General features: G+C 36.6%; 1 protein-coding gene across 1 annotated transcript; it reads left to right on the plus strand.

Moving 5' to 3' along the window:
- CAH2 (Carbonic anhydrase 2) lies at positions 1 to 24,837 on the plus strand. The gene is made up of 4 exons (XM_073987732.1): positions 1 to 713; positions 23,345 to 23,802; positions 24,035 to 24,265; positions 24,340 to 24,837. The coding sequence occupies exons 1-4, from the start codon at positions 662 to 664 to the stop codon at positions 24,592 to 24,594; spliced, it is 996 nt and encodes a 331-aa protein (XP_073843833.1). The 5' UTR covers positions 1 to 661; the 3' UTR covers positions 24,595 to 24,837.
- The last annotated feature ends 450 nt before the right edge of the window (positions 24,838 to 25,287 follow it).

Consider the following 25,287-nt stretch of genomic DNA (forward strand, 5'->3'; position numbering starts at 1 on the left):
ACACGAATGAACATCACCAATAAACGGTCGGTCACATTACCTACCTTGTACGCGACGCGTTGCTTGCGATGGATGAACAATAGAGTGTTGATGTCTGTGTCTGGGTATTGGTATTGGTTTGCCTATCTGTCTGTCCTCTGTATGATGAAAAGGGCAGCAGTGGGTAGGTATTGCCTTGTTTCTAGTGGTTTTTCACAGACCAACGTTAGCCACTGTTTGAAATACTAACACCATCCATTCGGTATTAAGCAGAGCTTAAGACGGGACGTGTATTGGCTAGTGTGTCAAAAAAATAAAAACTAAACAAAAAAACACCGAAACTATTAAAGCGCGCATTATTATTTTGTTGTACGAACAACGGATGGATAATTTTAAACGGAAATAAAATTGTTTGGTGGAAGAGAGTGTTCTACAAAAAACAAAACAAAAAAAAATCAAAATAAACAACAAACAATTTAAACAAAATTTTAAAACCGCCCAAAAAAAAGAATTGCTATTCAAATGGGAATTAACAAATTCATACACAGCTATTGAAGTTTCAGTGGAAATATTAAATTTTTCTTGTGGTTTTTCATCACAAGGCAAGCAGAGGATTCCCAAAAAAAAAACCAATTGAAACGCCTTTCGCCATTCAAGCGGATTAGCGAAAATAACTAACAATATGAAAGTGTTCAATTTGTTGCTGCTGCTTATAGCAACCATAATTAGTTGTGGTAAGAGAAATGTAAATTGGTAAAACTTTGGCATTTTATAATTTATTGCTTTTTGAATAATTTTGGTAATTAGCCATTATTGCGGAGTACGTTTATAAAATTGAGTTAAGCAATTGCCCAAAAACAAATGTATTTGCCTATTTAGGGAATCAAATATTTTTGTTGTTAATACAAATTTCTGCTTGATTGGCTTATTGTTTTTCTCTCTCTAATGTTAAGTCATAACTTTCATAGCTTCGGATTTTGAAATTTGGTGACAATTTTCTATTGTCATTATTATGATGTTATTGTTATGGCCTTATTAGGTGGTATATTTTTGTTTCAATTGACGTTTTCGCTAAAATTGTGTAATTAACAGTAAAAAGTGAAGTGACATGTGTGTAAATCAAATTGTATCGTTCCGTTTGTAAAATCTCCATGTGTTTATCTAAGAACCCTGAGAATGTAAATAAAAAACTATTAACGTAGCAACAGAGTTAATATAAAATCAAAGATACCTTTAAGAATTATATTATCACACTTTTTCCTGCAGAATCCCGATAACACTGTACAATACAAAAAATAATTACAAGATAATTCGGCCAGATTATGAAAGTGGACCGAAAAAAAGAAGACACGTATATCGGCGTTTTGAAAGTTTACGTTGGGAAGTAACCTAAATAGGGGTGGCAATTTCCGCCCATTTCTACAGGTTTTGAAATATTCGACATCAGATTCCTTGGAATCCTTGCATTTTAGGTATAAAGTGTCTTTGGCAATATTACTGACAACAATGCGGGGTATCTTTTTTTGAAAAAATTAACCCTCATGCGAGTCACTAAAGGGGTCTTTTTAGTCCATTTTTTCAAAAACGTTTAAAACCCCCCTTAAAATGTGATCGTATCAAATCAAAATATTCTACAAAATTATTTGTCATAAAATTTTACTATAGGTCCCCGAATACACCAAAACTCTAAATCGTACCTAAACGCCTGGAATCTGCCAAAAGTAAAATCACGTTTTAGGGTTAATTTTGTACTTTATCTGAGTTTTTTATGTTTTGTCCCACAAAACTTCATTATAGATAGAAGACGTCAAAGACAAAAATATTCTCCATCAAATTTCAATATAAGTCGCCGAATAAATGAAATATGTATTTACAATGTATATCAAGAAAATATATACATCAATTTTACCAACAAAACACCCAAATATTTTTTGAATAAATTTGTTTTGTTCGTTTTTCGAGTTGATACATGAAAGTGACATGAAATTTAGTTTTAGACGAAAGGTGTTAAAAGAAGAAATGTTCTACATAAAATTTCACTGTAAGTCCCAGAACAAACCATATATCTACGTAAAACATTTGTTAAGAAAATGACGTTACAAAATTAGATATTATAGGTAGAAATTATTTGTTAAACTTTTAGACTCTTAATTAAAATTGATTCCATACTGAGTCAAAATTTCCTAAAATACTTTATATTTTGGAGATTGTGTCAAAAGAAGAAATGTTCCAAATCAAATTTCATTATGAGTCTCTGAACAAAAGAAATTTGTAGCTTTAACATTTAACATCCCCAGCAGCTTTCGCCTTTTATATATGATTTAGGACCCTATTCTACACTTTTTATTCACATTTTCGTTATCTGCGGTCACAAAATATATTTTATTGATGTTTTTTCATAATAAATTCTTTCAGAAGATTATGTGTGCTCGAGCCAAACTTTTTTGAATATCTTTGGTGAATAGGGAAAATATTGATAACCCAGATAGGACTTTGAAAAATTACGTATTTTAGTACCAACGAGTAAAAAAGTATCAGTCGGCTTTGCCGACAGAGATATACCCTCAGCCTGTGGATATTGAAACAATTTTTCCCAGAACAAAATGTATTTACGGGGTTTTAGGATTAAAGATCAAAAGTTTTGCGAAGGAGATACTAAAAGGAATGGATCGACATTGACCATTATGGAAGTGGATCTCCACCCACTACATATGGTGCCTATGGGGTTTTTACACCCTTCGGGCTGTTTGCTCAAGAAGTATGGACTTGCCCCTGAAAAAAACTTTTACCATCGTAGTTGAGGCGGCGAATGCAAGTTGCTTCAACAGAAATCAAAGTGATCCGATATCAGGTCTTAAAGTGAACTTAACCGAAATTTTGTGTGGGAGGTACCGGATAGAATGGACAAATATAGTCCATATTTGAACCTGATCTATATCTGGTAGATATATTTGGATGTGTAAAGTATGGACCAATTCGGCCACTCCATTCAAGAGTTACCGTACTAACAATTTTTACGAACATTTTTGAACTTTTGTGGGGAAGGTACCTGAAGGAGTGGACCGATATGGCTTATCTTCGAACCTAAACTATGTTTGGACAAAATATTACTGAGGCCAAATGTAGGACCAAATCGGTTCATCCGTTCGAGAGTTATCGTGCCCTCCAGCCAGCAGGACAGACAGACGGACGGACATGCCTAGATCGACTCCAAATTGTCTGAAACACATTTCGTCCAAACATACTTGGGGTCTAAAACCATTATTTCAATGAGGCACATTTTCATCGTATCAAAGTGTATATACCCTCTTTAGCCTAAATGCTGAGGGTATAAAAACTAAAATAACGTCAACAGGATAAGTCTTAGGTTCATGATATTGTATGTGAATATGCGGGGATAGTCTAGTCTTTTTATACCCTCAGCCTTTAGGCTAAAGAGGGTATATACACTTTGATACGATGAAAATGTGCCTCATTGAAATAATGGTTTTAGACCCCAAGTATGTTTGGACGAAATGTGTTTCAGACAATTTGGAGTCGATCTAGCCATGTCCGTCCGTCTGTCTGTCCTGCTGGCTGGAGGGCACGATAACTCTCGAACGGTTGAACCGATTTGGTTCAAATTTTGGCTTTCGTAATATTTTGCCAAAACTTAGTTTGAGTTCGAAGATGAGTTATATCGGTCCACTCTTTCCGGTACCTCCCCCACAAAAGTTCGAAAATGTTCGGAAAATTTGTGCGCACGATAACTCTTGAAGGGAGTAAGCAATTTGGCCAATGCTTTGTACATCGTGAAATTTCTACCAGACTTAGATGAGGTTCCAATATGGACTCAATCGGTCCACTCCTTCGGGTACACCCACACAAAATTTCGGAAAAGTTCAGTTTAGGACCTGCTCTCGAATCGCTGTGATTTTTATTGTAACAACTTGTATTGACTGTCCGCCATACGATGGTACAAGCTTCATCAGGGGCAAGTCCATACTTCCTGAGCAAATAGCCTGAAAGGTGCAAAAGACCCCTATGACGCCGTGTGTAGTGGTTGGAGCGAAAGATAATTCTCGAACGGGTCTGCCAATTCGGTCCAAAATTTGGCCTTCGTAATATTTTGTCCAAACATTGTTTAAGTTCGAAGACAAACCATATCGGTCCACTCCTTCAGGTACCTCCCCCAAAAAAGTTCAAAAATGTTCGGAAAAATTGTGCTCACGATAACTCTGAATGGGAGTGAGCGATTTGGTCCATACTTTACATATCCTAATATATTTACCAGATACAGATCAGGTTCGAATATGGACTATATTTGTTTTGTTCAGTCTTTCGGGTACCTCACACACAAAATTTTGGATAAATTCACTTTAAGACCTGTTCTCGAATCACTTTGATTTTTGTTGACGCATCCTGCATTCTCTGTCTCAATTACGACAGTAAACTTTTTTCATGGACAGGTCCCTACTTCTTGAGAAAACAGCCCGAAAGTTGTAAAAAACCCCTATGGCACCATATGTATTGGGTGTAGAGCTCGAACCGAATACTGCGTTCGTCCATACTTTGGATATCGTAATATTTCTTCGAATATTAGATGAAATTCGATGGTAGTACTTATAGGTCCACTGCTTCCGGTACCTCTCCCACAAATGTTTGAAAATATTTGCTAAAATGATAAGCGCAATATCTCACAAACGATGCAACCGATTTGGTCCAAATTTTCGATCTCGAAATTTTTTGTCCAAGCTTAGTTTATGTTTACTCATACAAATGTTCAACACATTATTGTAGTTGAGGGTCTGTTCGAGGATCCTTTGGACATTATTACTGAAGGTTTCCCTAGTGGCCCGATGTTATGCTTTTCGTAGGCTAGTATGGTACAAAAGCCATATCTATCGATATCCCCCGCAAATTTTTTAGCTTTAATCCAATCCATATTTCTGTCGGTTGATACGCCCATGCATTTATTTTTTTGGAAAAAAAGTATTTTAATCCACACAGCATTACACCAATTTTGGTAACGCAGTTGGGACCATTTTAAAGCTCAGGATGTCTTCATGGTTGAAACGCATCCAACAAAAGCTGAGATACTCGTCAGTAGAATTCAAATATATATATATATATATATATATATATATATATATATATATATATATATATATATATAACATCCCAGACGGGACAGGGGGACTTCTCTCATATCAGTGAGTGCACCCGATACATATTAGCTCAAAGATATGGGACCTACTGTTTATCGCCGAGTCCGAAAGCCGTGTCTTACGACACCACTTTATAGAGAAGTTATACAAAGCTGAAATACTCAGGAAATGTCGCCAACATTACTGAGGGGTACTTTGCCACCGTTGAAAACTTTGATGTTGCCTGGCAGGGAAATCGAACCCACGACCTTCTGCGTACAAGGCGGGTGTGCATACCATTGCACCAAGGTGACACCGGTACAATTCAAATAATTAGTTGTAATTTGGTTCTTAGGGTTTCTAGTGATCACTAAACCTTTCCACCAAAAATTGTGGACATAGGTCCACGTTTGGGTATAGGCCCCTTTTATGGTACCTCCCGATTTTCAGTATTTTGGGGGTTTACAGCTACATTTTCCGGCCAAATTAGGTGTAATTTGGTATTTGGGGTTCCCAGTGGACACACAAACATTCTACACCAAAAATTGTGGATATTGTCCCCATAGAACGATACCTCTCAATATTCGGTATTGTTAGGATTTTGTCTACATTTTCAGACCAAATAAGCTGAATTTTGGCATAGGAGGTTATCGTTGGTTATACATCTTCTCCATCAAAAATTGTGGACATAGGTCTACGTTTTGATATTGTCCCCATATATGTAACTGTACCCACAGATTTTGGGTATTTTGAGGATTTAAGCTATTTTTCAAGACCAAAGGTCTCTTCAGAATTTTGTGGCCCTTTTTGGACATTTGAACTTGCCGACAAAAATGAGGATTAGGAATTAACTGCACTAAGACACAAATGTTGAACTTTTGTAGGGCGGGTACCCTTAGGGAGGACCGATATGGGCCATTTTAGTAGTTAAACTAAACTTTGATAAAATATTAGGAGATCCAGGAGATCCAAAGCCCTAGCATTTTAGTGACATTTTTTAAACATTGGGGAGAAGTACCGGTATTTGAGGACCGGTATTGTCCCATGAAACTAAGTTTGGATATAATATGACGAATACAAAATGTTGGACCAAATCGGTTGAACAGTTCGAGAGTTATCGTGCTCTCCGAATGCCACATATGGTGACATAGGGGTTTTTTACACCTTTCGGGCTGTTTTCCCAAGAAATATGGACTTGCCCCCGAAAAAACTTTTACCGTCGTTATGGAAGTAGCGAATGCAAAAAAAATCTAAGTGATTCGAGAGCAGGTCTTAAAGTGAACTTATCCGAAATTTTGTGTGAGATGTACCAGAAGGAGTAGACAAATATAGTCCATATTCGAACCTAATTTATCTGGTAGATATATTGGGATGTGCAAAGTATGGATTACATCGGTCACTCCCTTCTAGAGTTATCGTGCGCACCATTTTTCCGATCATTTATGAACTTTTGTGGGGGAGGTACCTGGAGGAGAGGACCGATATGGCTTATCTTCGAATTTAAACTATGTTTGGTCAAAATATTACGAAGGCCAAATTTTGGACCGAATCGGCAGATCCGTTCGAGAGTTATCTTGCGCTCAAACCACTACACACGGTGTCATAGGGGCTTTTTGCATCTTTCAGGCTATTTTCTCGGGAAGTATAGACTTGTCCCTGATGAAACTTGTACCGTCGTATGGGGGACAGTGAATACAAGTTGTTGCAACAAAACTCAAAGCGATTTAAAATGAGCTAATAAAATGTTTCGATTTTGTAAGATCTGCAAGTGGTCATAGCCCCTTAAGTTCGGCCGGGCGGAACTTTTTTACCCTCCACCACGAACTGAATTGTAGCATGCAGGAATAATTAGTTTCCTTTCATTTAAGAAAGTACTAAACTCTTCCTCTTCTATTTTAACTGATAATATTCCATTTAAAATAGTTCATATGGGGCGTAACATAGTTATTTCCAAAAAATGGAAAATATTTGCAATTTTCCCGGGGGGGGGGGCTACCCCATATACCCCCAATGAAGAATAAATATCAAGTTTCACCTTCAAAATATCGAAAATCAGGAGGTACCGTTTTATGCGGGCTATCTGAAGACGTGGACCTATACCGACAAAGTTCAGATGCAAAGTTTAATACCTGCAACGAAGATAAAATGCCAAATTTCAGTCATTTCAGTGAAATATTGAGGTCACAACCTTCAAAATACCGAAATCGGGAAATTGAAAGACTAAATACTAAATTTCAGGCATTTCGGTGGGCAATTCAAACTCCGAAAATCGGGAGGTACCCTTCTATGTGGGCTATACGAAGAGGTCCACATGACAAATTTCTGGTGGAAAATTAAATACCAAATATCAGCCATTTGTGTGATAATAAGGCTAAAAACTTCAAAATACGGAAAATCGGGTGTACCGTTTGGGGGGGTCCTATATCATAATGTGGACCTATTTAGCTCACTTTCAATAACAAAAATCCTAGGAGAAATAGAAAAATAGAATAGAAACTTCTATACCAAATTACAAACTGCGAGATGAATTTGATTTCAACAGACGGACGGACAGACAGACATGGTTATATAGACGTAAAATTGTATGCCGATCAAGAATATATATACTTATAGGGTCTCCGGCGAATATTTCTATGTGTTACAAACGGAATGACAAATTAAATTATACCCCCAATATTGTAGTGTAGAGATCTGATAACACTGTGAACACAAATTTTGTGGCAGAGATAATTCCTTTTGGAGATGAAAGCCCTTGATGAGTATATTAAGAATCCCAAAGGACAGATCCGCACGTGAGTCGAAATTCCGCGTTATGGCGTGATGAAGTTTTTGCTAGAGACTCTGCAAGGCATCAGGAATTAGCTTTGTATCTTTTTTCACTGGTGTTTTAGATTATTTTTGAGATGACATGTCTTCAGTCAAGTCGAATGAGGATTATTTTCGTAGATCATTTCGATCTTCTAACTCGCTTCCTTCAATGTCCTTTTCGTCCTTTATTTTATGAGCCGCTATAAAAGTACCACAATATGACGTTTTTCAGCTTCGAAATGTTCTGCAAACATGTCGCTCAGAAAATTTTAGGTATGGCTCTCATTGACGACTAATCGATTTTGTCGCGTTTTCGTGGTCGTTTTGTGCATTTACCCTGTTTTTGTTCAGTCAAATGTCAGCATCCCTTAAAAAATCATACATTAGGAACTTAATCTTTAGAGAGTGTATTCTTCAACTTCTTCTTTAAACATTAAGCTCTACATTGTGTTAAAAAGCCACTAATTGGAAAATAATATAAAAAACTCATTTCCTTCAATGCATTTTTCCTACTTTTATACCCTCCACCATAGGATGGGGGGTATATTAAGTTTGTCATTCCGTTTGTAACTACTCGAAATAATCATTGTAGACCCCACAAACTATATTCTTGATCAGCGTGCAATTCTGCATCGATATAGCCATGCCCGTCCGTATGTCTGTCTGTGGAAATCACTCTAGCGTTCGTACGGATTGAAGTAGGTGGATAAAATTTGGGTAGAATCTATTATACTCGTATGTACGTAGGACTTTTGGTATTGAAAGCGTGCTATGTAGGTCCACGTTTTCGTTTTCACATACAAAATGACGCGTGACGCTTCGTCGCTGTAATTTGGTATTTTGTGTCTCCAGAGGCTAAAAAACATTTCTACCAAAGTGTGTTTATATAGGCCAACGGTTTGGTATAGCCCCCACATAACGCCCCATATATACTACGCGTAATTTTAAGATATTTTGAATGTATTAGTCCCATTTGACCAGAGAATCGGTTGTAACTTTGTAGTTTGTGTTTCCAGAGGCTAAGAAACATTTCTGTCATAAAATGTTTACATGATATAGCCCCCATAGGACCATATCTCCCGATTTTCGGTATTTTGAAGGTTATAGTTATTACCACACCGAAAAAGCTAAAATTTGGTATTTAGTCTTCGTATGGGGTATAAAGTTTTCCTCATGAAATTTGTAGGAATATGTCCACGTCTACATATTTTTATTTTCGGTATTTTGAAGGTTATACAAGGTTATCCATTAATCCACCGAAATGGCTGAAATTTGGTATTTGGTCTTCATTTGTGGCACTAAACTTTCCATATGAAATTTGATGGTATAGGTCCACGCTTTTTTATAGCCCCCAAAGAACTTACCTCCGGATTTTCGGTGTTTTGAAGGTTGTGGCCTCAACATGCCTCAGATATGATATTTGGTATTTAGTCTCCGTTGGGAGTATACAACTTTCCCCCAGAAACTTTGCGGTACAGGTCCATGCGTTAGTATAACCCCCATAGAACGGTAATTCCCTATTTTCGGTACATTCAAATTTTCGGTATTTTGAAGGTTTTAGCCTCATTATTTCACCGAAGTGGCTGAAATTTGGTATTTAGTCTTCGTTGGCCCTCATAAAACGGTATACCTCCAGATTTTCGGTATTTTGAAGGTTGTGACCACAATAATCCAACGAAATGGTTATTTGGTATTTAGTCTGCATTGCGGGTATTCAACTTTCCCCTCTAAATTTGTCGGTATAAGTCCACGCCTTCATATTGCGCCCATAGAACGGTACATCCAAATTTTCGGTATTTTGAAGGTTGAAGCCTCATTATTCCACCGAAGTAGCTGAAATTTGGTATTTAGTCTTTTTCCTCAGAAATTTGTCGGTATACGTCAACGTTTTGATGTAACCCCTGTAGAACGGTATATCCGAACTTTCGGTATATTGAAGGTTTTAGCCTCATTATAACACCGAAATGGCTGCATGTTGGTATGCAGTCTTCGTTGAGGGTATAAAATTTTCCACCTGAAATTGGTCGGTATAGGTCAACGCCTTCATATTGCGTTCATAGAACGGTATCTCCCGATTTTCGGTATTTTGAAGGTTGTTGCTCAATATCCCATCGAAATGACTGACATTTGGTACTTAGTCTTCTTTTTTTTTTTAGGGTGAGAAACATTCCACCCGAAATGTGCCGGTATAGGTCGACGTCTTCAAATAGCCCCAATAGGACAGTACCTCCCGATTTAAGGTATTTTGAAAATTGTGGCCTCAATATACCACCGATATGACTGACATTTAGTATTTAAACTACCATGAGTATATAAAATATTGCAGAAGAGAATTATCAGTATAAGCCCTTTTCTTCAAATAACCCCCATAGAAGCGTACTTCTTTATTTTCGGTATTTTGAAGGTTGTGTCATCAATATCTCATCGAAACGGATGATATTTAATAGTACGTTGGTCGTATAAAACTTTCCACCTGAAAATTTTTTCTAGCCCCCAATTTTGTCAGAGCAGCCGTAGCTGTCATCATTATAGTATTTAAGGCCATGCCGAAAGCATGGATGTTAGGACTCGTATGTCGGATATATTCACTGCACAATAGCCGTACAAAAAAAAAAAAAAAAAAAAAAAAAAACATTGTTCCACAACATCCCATACGGGACAAGGGAGACTTCTCTCATATCAATGGGTGCACCCCGATTCATATTTAGCTCAATGATATGGGACCTACTGTTTATCGCCGAGTCCGAACGGCGTGTCTTAAGACACCACTTGTGGAGAAGTTTTTCAAGGCTGAAATACTCAGGAAATGTCGCCAACATTACTGAGGGGTATTTTGCCACCGTTGAAAAATGTTTGATGTTGCTTGGCCGAGTAATCAAACCCCCGACCTTCTGTGTGTAAGGCGGGCGTGCATATCATTGCACCACGGTGGCACCCAATAGCCGTACACTATCCCCGAATTTTCACATACAATATCAGGAACCTACGACTTATCCTGATGACTTTATTTTAGTTTATAGTACTAAAATACGTAATTTTTCAAAGTCCTATCTGGGTTATCTATATTTTCCCTATATATATTCACCATAGATATTTCAAAAACAGTTTGGATCGAGCACACATAATTTTCTGAAAGAATTTATTATGAAAAAACATCAATAAAATATATTTTGTGACTGCAGATAACGAACATGTGAATAAAAACTGTAGAATATGGTCCTAAATAGTATTTAAAAGGGAAAGCTTCGGGAGATGTTAAATATTATAGCTACAAATTTCTTTTGTTCAGAGACTCATAATGAAATTTGATTTGGAACATTTCTTCTTTTGACACAATCCCCAAAATATAAAGTATTTTAGGAGATTTTGACTCAGTATGGAATCAATTTTAATTAAGAGTCCAAAAGTTTAACAAATAATTTCTACCTTTAATATCTAATTTTGTAACGTCATTTTCTTAACAAAGAATTTTACTTACATATCTAGTTTGTTCAGGAACTTACAGAGAAATTTTGTGTAGAACATTTCTCCTTTTAACACCTTTCGTCTAGAACTAAATTTCATGTTACTTTCAGAACAAAACAAATTAATTAAAAAAATATTTGGGTGTTTTGTTGGCAAAATTAATGTATATATTTTCTTGATATATATTGTAAATACATATTTCATTTATTCGGCGACTTATATTGAAATTTTATGGAGAATAGTTTTGTCTTTGACGTCTTTTATCTAGAATGAAGTTTTGTTGGACAAAACCTAATAAACTCAGATAAAGTACAACATTAACCCTAAAACGTGATTTCACTTTTGGCAAAATCCTGGCGTTTAGGTACGATTTAGAGTTTTGGTGTATTCCGGGACCTATAGTAAAATTTAATGACAAATAATTTTGTGGAATATTTTGATCTGATACGATCACATTTTAAAGGAGTTTTTAAACATTTTTGAAAAAAAGGACCAAAAAGACCAGTTTAGTGACTCGCATTACGATTAATTTTTTTCATAAAAAGATACCCCGCATTGTTGTCAGTAATATTGCCAAAGACACTTTATACATAAAATGCAAGGATTCCAAGGAATCTGATGTCGAATATTTCAAAACCTGTAGAAATGGGCGGAAATTGCCACGCCTATTTAGGTTACTTCCCGACGTAAACTTTCAAAACGCCTATACACGTGTCTTCTTTTTTTCGGTCCTCTTTCATAATCTGTACGGGGTTTCTTGTTATTTTATAAAAAAGTTCAATTTTGTTGTACAGTGTAATTAGCGGTTTTATAATATTTTTTTTAATCAGAAATAAAACCTCGATAACTTTTGTCCGCAACATTCAAAAATAGGCTCGCGAGCATATTCGTGCTGGGGATTTTTTCTTAACCTACATACATTGTATGTACCAAAAATCGCTGCACTACATACAGCATATGGCCCGCAGAAAAATGTTATTAAATAAGAGTAGCAATTTTGTCTTTTAATTGGTACAAACATTTTTCAGGGTTTGACATGTATGTATGTACGTATCTAAGCATAATAAAATTCTCCCAAGTTCTAACATTCTATCAAATAACAATCTATAGCGTGGGGTTGGATATATGATGGTCAGCTATTACTACATTGTTTCAGCCGATCTTATCAATTGACATGTTTGGACTCGATTCAGTTACAGATCGTTGATTATGTATCTTCTAATTATTAAATTACAACACCACCACTGTGGCAAAGGTTAAAACAATTTAAGCAGTTGAATAAATTGGAAAAAATGTTTATTATTAGTTGTTCCTTAATTAAATTTACGAAATGTAATACCATCATTATTGGTGGTTAAAGATGAGTCAATCCGTCGTTGTGGTTATAGATGACTTTATAAAAAAAATGGAAAATGTTAATGTTGTAATCAATAATACAATAAATGTACATATGTATGTATATACAAATAAATGTATCGTTGATAAATTTATTACAAACACATAAAATTCAATATGATGAGTTACATTATCATCAGCAGACATCATTTAAATAGTAAACATGTGTAAACGATTCAAAGTCGTACACACAGAAAAAATGGCCTCTCTAACATATGTACCAAACATATTTTGCAGCAAACATATATTTGTTTGCAAGCAGTCCCAAACATAACATAAGTTTGGGTCCTGCAAACAAATATATGTTTGGGTGCAGACAAATTATATGTTTGGGTGCAAACAAATACAAACTCAAAGGCCACAAAAAAAACAAACACATGCAACAGTGGGCTCTTTCTGAGAGCAAGGGAGCGTAATGTCAATGTGAAACACATTAAAATGTATGCTCACTTGCTCTCAGCAAGCGCTCACTGGCTATTTCTAACATCTAAACCAGTGTTCACCAGCGAGCCAGTACTGAGAGCAACTGAGCATACATTACCGTGTGTTTTGGATTGAAAGTTACGATAATTTGCTCTCAGTAGCAGCTCGCTGGTGAACACTGATCTAAACACATTTATAAATGGTGGTGTTTTTTATTGAAGGGCATAGAAAAAAGGCAAAGCAACAAAGACACATAGGTACATACAAAATTCCAAGAAAATACATAACACACTTTAATAAAAGAAAAACTGAATGAAATAGATTATAAAAAGTCGAACTTTTAAAAAGAAAAAAATTATATAGAAACATCGTTGAACGCTTCTTCTTAGTTGTGAAATAAAACACATTTTCTTCAAAGTTGAAATCATCAGCAGGAAATCGGCATCTGGAATCAAATGATTATATAATGTAATAAATAGGTACATCCATATTTCGAATATAAATATGTATGTATATGAAAAATGTATTGATGTAATTACCAATATTAAATGCGATTTCTTCCTTGTCCAATAAAATATTTCCATTCACCTTTTTGATGCAATTATAAAATGTATTGGACATTTAATTTACTAAAAAGAACAATTTCTTTAAGAAAAGACAAAACACTGATTTATTCACTCCCTTTACCGTCTTTACTGCAAATATTATTAATACCATTTTTTTCTTTTCATCTTCGCTTGCTACGTTGGTTAAAAACAACAAAGCGCAAAACACACGTGTTTTACGCATTACACCATTAACACAGCTCTTTATTATAAACCAGCATTCAGCAGCTGCGAGAGCCCTGTTCTTACTCTCTTTGACGAAAATCCTCTCCACCCATAAAAAATATGTTCTAACATATAAAATATGTTGGTACCCTTACTTACTTAGCTGGCCCATTACGGAACATTTGTTCCATAGGCCGAACTATTTGTTGCTTGGCACTCTGGAATACTGCGCCTTTTCATCTCATCATCCACTTGTTTGCGCCATCTATTCCTTGGCCTGCCAATTCTGCGTGCACCGCCAAGCGGTCCGTATTTATACGCCTTTTTAGCGGGTTCATCATCGCTCATTCCTATGATATGGCCTAGCCAACGTAATCGCTGCATCTCGATACCTTTAACAATATTGATGTCGTTGTATAGCAGATACAGCTCGTGGTTCATGCGACGTCAATATTCACCGTCAACGCAGATTGGTCCGTAGATCTTTCGAAGAATTTTTCTCTCAAACACACCAAGCACTGCCATGTCTGCTTGCGCAAGTACCCAGGCTTCGGAGCCATACATCAGCACGGGTAGTATCAGTGTTTTGTATAGTGTTATTTTTGTTTGACGAGATGTGGCTTTATTTTTAAATTGCTTACTTAAACCATAGTAGCATCTGTTGGCCAATACAATTCTTCTTCTTATTTCACAACTGATGTTGTTTGTTGTGTTTATGGCAGTGCCGAGGTAGACGAAGTCTTTAACTACCTCAAAATTATAGGTACCAACTTCCACAGTTGGTCTGAGCTCTATGGACGCTTTGCTCGTCGACACTATCAATTTGGTCTTTTCGCCGTTTACCACCAGACCCACTTTCGCAGATTCTGCTTCGACCTTCCTAAAGCTATCAGTTACGTCCTTTACTGATCATCCCATGATGTCTATGTCATCAGCATAAGCAAGCAACATGTGGCTATTGGTGTAAATTGTGCCATTTCTTTTGACATTTGCAGCTCGTATTACCTTTTCCAGCAGGATGTTGAAGAGATCGCACAAAAGGCTGTCTCCTTGTCTGAAACCTCTTTTAGTACAAAACCTTCGGAGAGGTTCTTTCCAATTTTAACTGAGGACCTAGTATCAGTTAAAGTCATCTTACAAAGCCGGATGAGCTTTGCGGGGATACCAAATTCAGACATTGCATGGAATACCTTTGATCGGTGGGACCTGTCGAATGCTGCTTTATAATTGGCAAAAGGTGATATGTGTCGACCTGATCTCTTGGGTCTTCTCCAGGATTGGCCGCAGGGTAAATATCTGGTCAATGGTGGACTTGCAAGGTCTAAAGCCACATTGGTATGGTCCAATTATTTCGTTGACCATTGGCTTTAGCCGTTCGCACAGTATCCCTGACACTATCTTATAGGCAATAGGGAGAAGACTTATGCCCCTATAGTTGGAGCATACAGTCTTATATCCTTTCTTGTGGACGAGACACAGGATGCTCAGGTTCCAATCGTCGGGTACGCGTTCTTCCTGCCAGATGGTGCTAACTAGCTGATGCATACACCTTATCAGCGTGTCGCATCCGGTTTTGAACAGCTCGGCAGGTAAGCCATCGGCTCCTGCTGCTTTATTATTCTTCAGCCTGTTGATTGCTGTTTTTACCTCATCTTTGCCGGGGGGTATACATTCTATACCATCTTCTGGGATTGGATCTGTGGTATCATCGTCTTCGCTACTACTGGATACCAACAGATTGGAAAAATGTTCCTTCCATATCCCGCGACGCTATCTGTATCTGTTACCAGATTACCTTGCTGGTCTCTGCAGGAGGATGTGCCTGTACCAAAGCCATCTGTTTGATGTTTCACTCTTTGGTAGAAATTTCGGACTTCATTCTGGCTTCTGTACATCTCAATTTTTTCACACTCCCGCTCTTCCATTTTTCTCTTTTTCTTGCGGAAAAGACGTTTCTCTTCTCTCCTTTTCTCACGATATCTCTCTCGTGCGGTACGCGTTGCTACTGATTGTAAAGTAGCTCTATATGCCGCATTTTTCTCTTCGGTAGCAGCACGACACTCGTGGTCATACCTCTGGAGGTCTCTGGAATCCAAGTATGGATTTTGCGGCTGTTTGCATGGAGTGGGCAATATTTTGCCATTGTGTTGTTATGTTTTCGGGACAAGGAGTGATCGCATTAAGCAATTGGGCTAGTTGAGTGGAATATGCTGTGGCTATCTGTTGTGTTTGCAGTCTATCGATGTCCAACTTCCGCGCTGTGTCTGTTCGTGCTTTATTTGCAACGTTTAGATGGGTACGTAGTACGTACCTTTGCTGCAACAAGGTAGTGGTCCGAATCAATGTTTGCGCCTCGGAACGATCGTACATCCAACACGCTCGATGAATGTCTTCCATATATCACAACGTGATCAATTTGATTTCTTGTTTTCTGATCTGGAGACAGCCAGGTGCCCTTATGAATATCGAGATGTTTAAATCTGATACAGCTAACTACCATGTTTTTTTGCCGCTGCGAAGTCTATCAGCCTCATGCCATTATTTCATTGTGGAGACTGAATTTCCCGACTGTTGGGCCAACGATATTCTCCTTTCCAATTTTGGCATTAAAATCGCCTAGAATGATTTTAATGTCATGGGCAGGGCAACGGTCATATGTTTCTTCTAAGCGCTCGTAAAATATATCTTTGGTCTGTTCGTCCTTTTCTTCAGTGGGAGCATGAGCGCAAATAAAGATGATGTTGAAGAATTTAGCTTTTATTCGAATTGCAGCAAGTCTTTCATTCACTGGGGTGAAGCTTGATACCAGATGTTTTAGCCTCCGACTAACTACGAATCCGCAGCCAAACTCATGCTTTACGTCATGGCAGCTATAATACAGTGCGTCACCTTTAGGTATTGTTGTGACGCCTTTCCCAATCCATCGTATTTCCAGTATGGCAGTAATATCGGCCTTGTACTTTTCAAGTACGTCTGCCAATGTGAAGACTGCACCTTCTCTATAAAGAGTGCGAACATTCCAGGTGCAGATTCGAAGATCATGGTCCTTAAATCGTTTGCGGGGTTCGTCAACTTTAGAGGGTTTGTTTTTCTTTTCTTTCGTTTTTTCATAGTAGGCTGTTTTTTCTAGGGGAGGGTTACTAACCCGACGCCCAAACCCAAGTTTTTAACGTTCTTGTGGTTGAACGCGCGGCACATGTTAGCTCACTACCTTTAACGGGTGTTAAAGGCAGTTCCCTAGGTGACACCACTGGGAGGTCAGTGTCCACTTGAGATGAAAGAGGGACCAAGATAAATCCTGGGCTTTGCCATGTTAAAACCGGTCAGGACCGTTCCTTGGTAACTTCCATCCCCTACGTCACCTACGTCCAATGTTTGGCCTTCGTAATATTTTGTCCAAACTTAGTTTAAGTTCGAAGATAAGACATATCGGTCCACTCCTTCAGGTAGGTACCACCACCACAAGAGTTCAAAACTTTTCGATTAAACTATCAAAGGCAGTAACCGATTTGGTCCCTACTATTCAGATCGTAATATCTCTACGGGACATAGATAAGGTTCGAATATAGACTATATAGGTTCACTTCTTCGAGTACCTCCCACACAAAATTTCGGAAAATTTCAGTTTAGGACCTGCTCTCGAATCGCTTTTTTTCGTTTTTTTTTTTTTTTTTTTTTTTTGTAGCAACTTGTATTCGCTGCCCCACATACGACGGTAAAAATTTCACCATGGGACAAGTACATACTTCCTGAAAAAATAGCCTGAAAGTTGCAAAAACCCCTATGGAACCATGTCTAGCGGCTGGAGCGCACGATAACTCTCGAGCGGTTCAGTTCTTGAGATAATGGTCCAAAAGCTCCAAAAAGCCTGGCGGCACCAACTACGATTTTATATCGTATTAAATAGACGGTAGAAGTATTGCGAGTTACTTATTTTCTTTAGATCTGAAGCTGAGGGTATATCTCTGTCGGCCAAGCCAACTGATACTTTTTTAATTGTTTTTGAACGACTTTAAAGACAAATCTTTAAGCGACTTTTAAGAATAGCCTTTAGACGACCATAAAGTAGCCTCTTTAGAAGACCTTAAAATCCTCTCAATAGACGACAAATAGAAGTATGTACGTAAAATATAAAATAAATATTTACGCTTTTATAATTGCATATCAGTACTTTTACAAAGCTTCCTAAGAAATTTTATTTTGTGATCGGTTGGCGGTTTTAGCACCTTTCCTCTTATAGCTAATTTTAAGCGATGCATAAAAATCAATTAAAAAATAAATTCATTTCAAGTGAAATATTTTGTTTACATTGCTATTGTACATTTTAAATGATTCCCATAGCAAAGGTATCGCTCTCACCCACCCACTCACTCCCCCACCCAATGACGTCCATTTGTATAACATATAGAATGTGTCTACATACGATCTGTGATAAAAGATAATATATTTGTTTGTACCCGCACTTAGCGGCAATTATCTGAATTCTTCGATAATTAGATGCAATTACTTCAGAACAATAATGCATTCGAAATAGGCTTAATACAATGTGCAGCACCGGTCTGTATTTTTCCATAATGAAGTTGTTTTTCAAAAAAACCCGTTGCCCTTATCGATTTGACAGTCCATGGGATAATAGTGTACGTTGGTTGATACGATATGATAATATCACCTGTATTATGCCTACATTGTTCTCTGCTACTTGAAATTTCTAATGAAATTTTTATTATCTTAAATAAATTGATTTCACTAATGGCCAATTTCCATTTAATAACTTTGCTGTTTTATTGTTGCTTTCATGGGAGCTGATGGAAGATAAAATACTTATTTATTTCAGTTGTTCGATGGAGAACGCTTGTCCCATAATCCGAAATAATAGTCGATTTTTCAACGATATTTTACTTTTTCAGATTTTAAATGCCATGCCGTCCCTCGTTGCAGAACATCATAACGTAAAAAATTAATATGGTTGCAGCAACCATATTTTTATATTAAAATAGGGTATTGTAAATAAGTGAAAAGATATTTATGAAGACGTGGATCTATACTGATAAATTGCAGGTGGAAAGTTGTACACGGAGAAAAATATATGTTAGAAATATGTTTGGATCCAGACAAATATTTGTTTTGTGATGTATACGCGTAAAACACACGTGTTTCGTGCTTTGTTGTCGTTAACCAACGTAGCAAGCGAAAAGAAAAAGAAAAAAAATGGTATTCAATTAATTAAAAAATTGTATTAAATGAAATGCCCAATACATTTTATAATTGAATCAAAAAGGTGAATGGAAATATTTTATTGGATAAGGAAGAAAACGCATTTAATATTGGTAATTAAATCAATACATTTTTCATATACATACATACATATGTATATTTGAAATATGGATGCACCTATTTATCTATACTTATAAAAGAGTTCAGTAATGATGACTCACTGATTCAGTGACTGACTAACTGACTGAGCTAGAATCTTGAAATTTTGAGGGAGTGAAATTTTTTGGAAATTCGAACTAGAACGGTACGAAAAGTACTAAAAGGTACTAAATATGGTACCCTCAGTATTAGGCAAACGCGAAGAGCTAGAATTCTGAGATTTGGAATGATGTTCACTGATGGAGAGTTAGAAAGGTGTACCAAAGGGGTTTTGGAAATTTGAACTAAAAGTGTACGAAAAGTACTAAAAGTTACTAAATTTAGTACCTTAGGTATTACGTGAACGGATAGAGCTAAAAAAGTTTTAGAAGATGAGTTGATATAAGGAGGTGGTTTTGAAAATGTGTACTCATGTGTACGAATAGTACTAAATGGTACTAAATTTTGTACAATTTGAATTTGGTCGAACCGATAAAGTTGGAATTCTGAAATTTGGAATTACTATTACTGTTCAAGTGTAGGTTTGAGATATGGAGGTAGTTTTCGAAATTCGTACATATGGGTACGAAAGGTACTAAATAGTACCAAATAAGGTACAATTTGGATTTGGGGGAACGGATGAAGCTGGAATCCTGAAATTTAGGATTAGGATTACTGTCGGAGTGCAGGCTAGAGGTATTTTGGAAATTGGTACTTTTGGGTACGAAAAGTACTAAATAGTACCAAATTTGGTACAATTTGCATTTGGAAGAACGGATTGAGCTGGAATCCTGAAATTTGGAATTAAGATTACTTTTGAAGTGTAGGATTGAGGTAGTGTGGGAAATTCGTAATTATTGATACGGAAAGCACTAAATGGTACTGAGTTTAGTACAATTTAGATTTGGGTGAACGGATAAAGCTTGATTCCTCAAATTTGGACTGAGGGTGAGAAAAGGGTTTTTGTAAACTATGAGTGTACGAAAAGTACTAAATAGTACTAAATTTAGTACAATTTGGATTGGGTAAACGGATAGAGCTGGAATTCTTAAATTTGGAATTGATATTACTATGACTAAAGTAGTTTTGGAAATTCGTACAAAAAAAGTACAAAAAGTACGAAATGGTACAATAGAGATTTAGGTCAACGGATAGAGCTGGAATCCTGAGATTTCTGTTGGAGTGTAGGATTGATGTAGTTTTGGAAATTCGTACTTATGGGAACGAAAAGTTCTAAATGTTACTAAATTTGGTACAATGGGGATTTTGGTGAATGGAAAGTGCTAGAATCCCGAAATTTGGAACTGAGATTACTGTTGGAGTGTAAGATTGAAGTAGTTTCGGAAATTCATACTTATGTGTACGAAAAGTACTAAATTTGGTACAACGGGGAATTGGAAGCCTGAAGTTTGGAATTGAGATTATTGTGGAAGTGTACGATTGAGGTAGTTTTGGAAATTTGTATTTATGGGTACTAAATTTGGTACAATTTGCATTTGGGCTAACGGCTTGAGTTGGAATCCTGAAATTTGGAATTAGGATCACTGTACGAACAGTAATCATGGTACGAAATTTAGTACAATTTGGATTTGGGTGAACGTATAGAGCTTATTTCCTCAAATGTTGACTGAGGGTCATATATTTGTTTGCAGGACCCAAACATATGTTATGTTTGGGACTACTTGCAAACAAATATAAGTTTGGATACAATATTTCTAGATCCAAATTTTGGACCAGTCACTACACTTGCTGGCCGTAGGGGGTTTTTACAGCCTTCGGGTCATTTTCTCAAGAAGTGTCGACATGCCACTCAAAAAATTTGCGCCATCGTTATAGGGACCTTGAATGCACCCTGTTGCAAGAAAAATCAGTAGGATTCTAGAGGAGATCCTAAACTACTTTTTCCGAAATTTTGTGTGGGAGGTACCCAAACGTGTTGACATATATAGCCCATATTACAATCTGATTTATCTCTCATAGAAATATTACGATGTGCAATAAATGGACCAAATCGGTTACTGCCTTAGAGAGTTATCGCGCACACCACTTTAGCGAAAAACTTGAACTGTTGTAGGGGAGGTAACCAAAGGAGTGGACCGATAAGGCCCATTATAGAACATGCACAAAATATTACGACTGCCAAATTTTGGACAGAATTGGTTTATTCGTTGGAGAATTATCGTGCGCTGCATCCACTACATATGGTGCCCTTGCGGGTTTTTACAGCTTTCGGGCCATTTTTTCAGGAAGTATGGACTTGCCCCTGAAAAAACTTATACAGCCGTGATGGGGGTAACAAATACAAGTTGTTACAAAAAAATCAAAGCTATTAGAGAGCAGGTCCTAAGCTGAACTTTTCCGAAATTTTGTGTGGGAGGTACTCGAAGGAGTGGACCGATTAAGTCCATATTAGAACCTCATCTAAGTCTCGTAGAAATTTCACGATGTGCAAAGTATGTACCAAATCGGTTACTTCCTTTAAGAGTTACCGTGCGCACAAATTTTCCGAACATTTCCGAACTTTTGTGGGGGAGGTACCTGAAGCAGTGGACCGATATAACCCATCTTCGAACTTAAACTAAGTTTGGACAAAATATGAAGAAAGCCAAATTTTGGACCGAATCGGTTGATTCGTTCGAGAGTTATCGTGCGCTCCAGCCAACCAGACAGACGGACGGACATGGCTAAATCAACTCCAAATTGTCTGAAACACGTTTCGTCCAAACATACTTGGGGTCTAAAACCATTATTTCGATGAGGCACATTTTGCCCGTATGAAAGTGTATATACCCTCGTTAGCATAAATGCTGAGGGTATAAAAACCTAAAAATGTGACCTGAACTCCTATATCTCAAAAATGGTAAAACCTACGAAAATATCATAAAAATCAATGTTGTAGAAAATTTTCACAGCTACAACATTTTCTTATGCACCACTTCGATAGGACTTGCGGTTTCCAAGAAAAACCGTGAAAGCCTAAAATTGTGAACTTTGACAGCTATTTATTTAAAAATCCCTCCAGCGATTTTTTAATGTTTTTGGATTTTTCTCATCTATGAACATTGCTGTTTTAGAATCCGTAAAAAGTTAGTTAAGGCGCACCGTACATGACATTGTTTTATAAGGAGTCGATACAGTCAGTGCATTGTCACAATTTGATCTTCTATATCTGAAAATTGGTAAAACCTACGAAAATATCATAAAGGTCAATTTTATAGAGAATTTTCACGGCTACAATATTATATCTAATCCCATTTCGATTTGCGGTTTCCCAAGCAAAATCATGCAAAACTAAAAAACCCTAAAAATGTGAACTTTAATCACGATTTATTTGAAAAGCGCTCCGGCGATTTTTTTTTTTTTTTTTTTTTTTTGATTTTTCTCATCTATGAACCTTGCAGTTTCAGAATCCACAAAAACTTCTAAAAATGTCAACTTGAATCGCGATTTATTTAAAAAGCACTCCGGTGATTTTTTTTGTTTTTTTTTTTATTTTTTTTTTATCTATGAACACTGTAGTTTCAGAATCCGCAAAAAATTCCCAGGTGTAAGCACTTTTTAAAGTTGTTTCAAGAGCACCGTGGAGTATGTTTCATTCTTTTTATAGCAGAATTTTTTCCATAGGTAGGTTGCAAAGGTAACACCTAGTGTTTTATCTTTTATATGGAAAAAGTGCTTCGCGGCAAATGTTAGCTCGCTACCTTTAACGTGTGTTAAAGTTTATTCCTCAGGTGGCACCACGAGGAGGTCAGTATCCATTTGATAGAGGAACGAAGAAAAGTTCTGGACCTTGGTGTGTTAAAGCCAATCAAGATTTCTGTAATCTTTATCATACAGTCGAATTTAAATTTTTTATTTCATAATATTTTATGGATTTATTATATATATATATATATATATATATATATATATATATATATATATACATATATATATATATATATATATATATTGTATATTTTTATTATAATTCCAAATTTTCCAATTACTTTTGGATCCCATATTAATTTCCCCTTTTCATTTCAGGCCATGGCGAATCAGAATTTACTTATTACGGTAGCATGGGACCCGATCACTGGAGTGAACATTACAATCAATGTGCTGGAAAACATCAGAGTCCAATTAATATCAATGATGTTGATGTTATCGGGCGAGGTTATGAAGAAATAAAATATGAAAACTTCGACAAGGAACCCATAAATGCAACAATGACAAACAACGGACACACGGTATTGGTTCGATTGATATATGATGATCAGGCACCATTGATATCAGGCGGTCCCTTAAGCGGTAAGGGTAATTACGAATTCCAACAACTGCACTTTCATTGGGGTGAAGACAACACCGTGGGCAGTGAAGATCGCATTAACAACGTGTCATTTCCAATGGAGCTACACATCGTGTTTCGTAATATTCGATATAAGGATTTTGCTGAAGCATCACAGAGAGATGACGGCATTGCTGTTATGGCATTCTTCTATGAGGTAAAGAAAAAAAAATGGTTTTATTTTTTTACAAGGTGTGGGTGTACTTTTGTTTTTTGGGTGTGTGTAAATAGTGTGTGTGTGTCATATATGTGAAAATATAGCATTGAAGTTCCGAATTTAACCCATAAAAATATATAACATATGTATGTATATAGAAATGCATGTTCATTACGTAAAATATTTGTTTCTGCCCAAAACCCCAACTAATTCTCTTCCATAATCCCCTTAGATAAGTGAGGAGCAAAATGCCGATCATGACTACGACACTTTTACGAGTAATTTAGAAAAAATAGAACTACCCAATTCGATGGCCAAAGTGGATTCTGTTACTCTGTTCGGTTTGATGCCCGAAAATCGCCAAAGCTATTATACCTACATTGGATCTCTGACAACACCACCCTGCAGTGAAGATGTTATATGGTTGGATTTTATTTCTCCCATTTCCATTGCTGGCAATTTGGTAAGATTTTTAAATGCAAATGTTACCAGTTATGAAAAGAATTTTTATTAATTATGAATTTATTTCACTTTCAGTTGGAACGATTTCGTTCACTCAAGACCTATGATGGTACACCATTAACGCATAATTTTCGACCCGTTCAACCTCTAAACAATCGTAAAGTTTATAAGGCAATGCCACATGAGCGTGTACACCAGGAAGGTGGAGCCAGTAGTATACCCATAGTAGATGCTTGGGATAACGCCGCTTCCACTTCGTCGCAATCTTTTGTATTGTGCGGCATTCTGATGACGGTGGTGTCTATTTTAACATTTAATTGGTTTAAGTAGTTTAATTAACAACAACAATGGAACAAAAAATACTCTTGTATAATTTTAGAATTTAGTTTTATTTTTAATTATTATTTTAAGTATTACACACATACATAAATACAGATAGATATAGGTGTGTATGTGATTGCATGTCTGATTACATATGTAGGTATATTTTTATTTTTATAGAATTTTTTGAATGTATTCTTCAGCCATACTATTGAATAAATTATAAAATTATTTTAAGCAATATCAAACGATGCATTTTACTGTTACATTAGGTCTGTTCGATAACCCAAAAGTTTGTACAAACATTTAAAGAATGCTGTTCGATAACAAAATTGTCCAGCAAAAGAGAGCGAGTTGAGAGAGATTTTTTGACAGTTCTATGGCTGAGAACTTGCAAATTTTTGCTGGAAAAATTTGTCCTGTAAAAATTTGTAAGTTGGGCCAGCTGACTTTTAATCAGCTGAAGAAAATTTTACAATTTCAATTTTTAAGATTTTAAAGCGTTGTGGAAAGGATTACTTACTTATTTAGCTGGCCCATTACAGAACATTTGTTCCATAGACCGAACTAAGAAAAGATATTTGTTGCTTCGCACTCTGGAATACCGCGCCTTTTCATCTCCTCATCTACTTGTTTGCGCCATCTATTCCTTGGCCTGCCAATTCTGCGTGCACCGCCAAGCGGTCCGTGTTTATACGCCTT

The sequence above is a fragment of the Musca autumnalis genome, unplaced genomic scaffold (assembly GCF_047663935.1).
Source record: "Musca autumnalis isolate F117 unplaced genomic scaffold, ASM4766393v1 scaffold_4, whole genome shotgun sequence".
In the NCBI taxonomy this organism is placed as follows: Eukaryota; Metazoa; Arthropoda; class Insecta; order Diptera; family Muscidae; genus Musca; species Musca autumnalis.

Excerpts from the sequence above, each read along its gene's own strand:
- CAH2 (XM_073987732.1), top strand. The coding sequence starts at position 662 with ATGAAAGTGTTCAATTTGTTGCTGCTGCTTATAGCAACCATAATTAGT. Across the intron at positions 23,803-24,034 it reads TTATGGCATTCTTCTATGAG|ATAAGTGAGGAGCAAAATGC; the intron begins GTAAAGAAAAAA and ends TAATCCCCTTAG. Across the intron at positions 24,266-24,339 it reads TTTCCATTGCTGGCAATTTG|TTGGAACGATTTCGTTCACT; the intron begins GTAAGATTTTTA and ends TTTCACTTTCAG.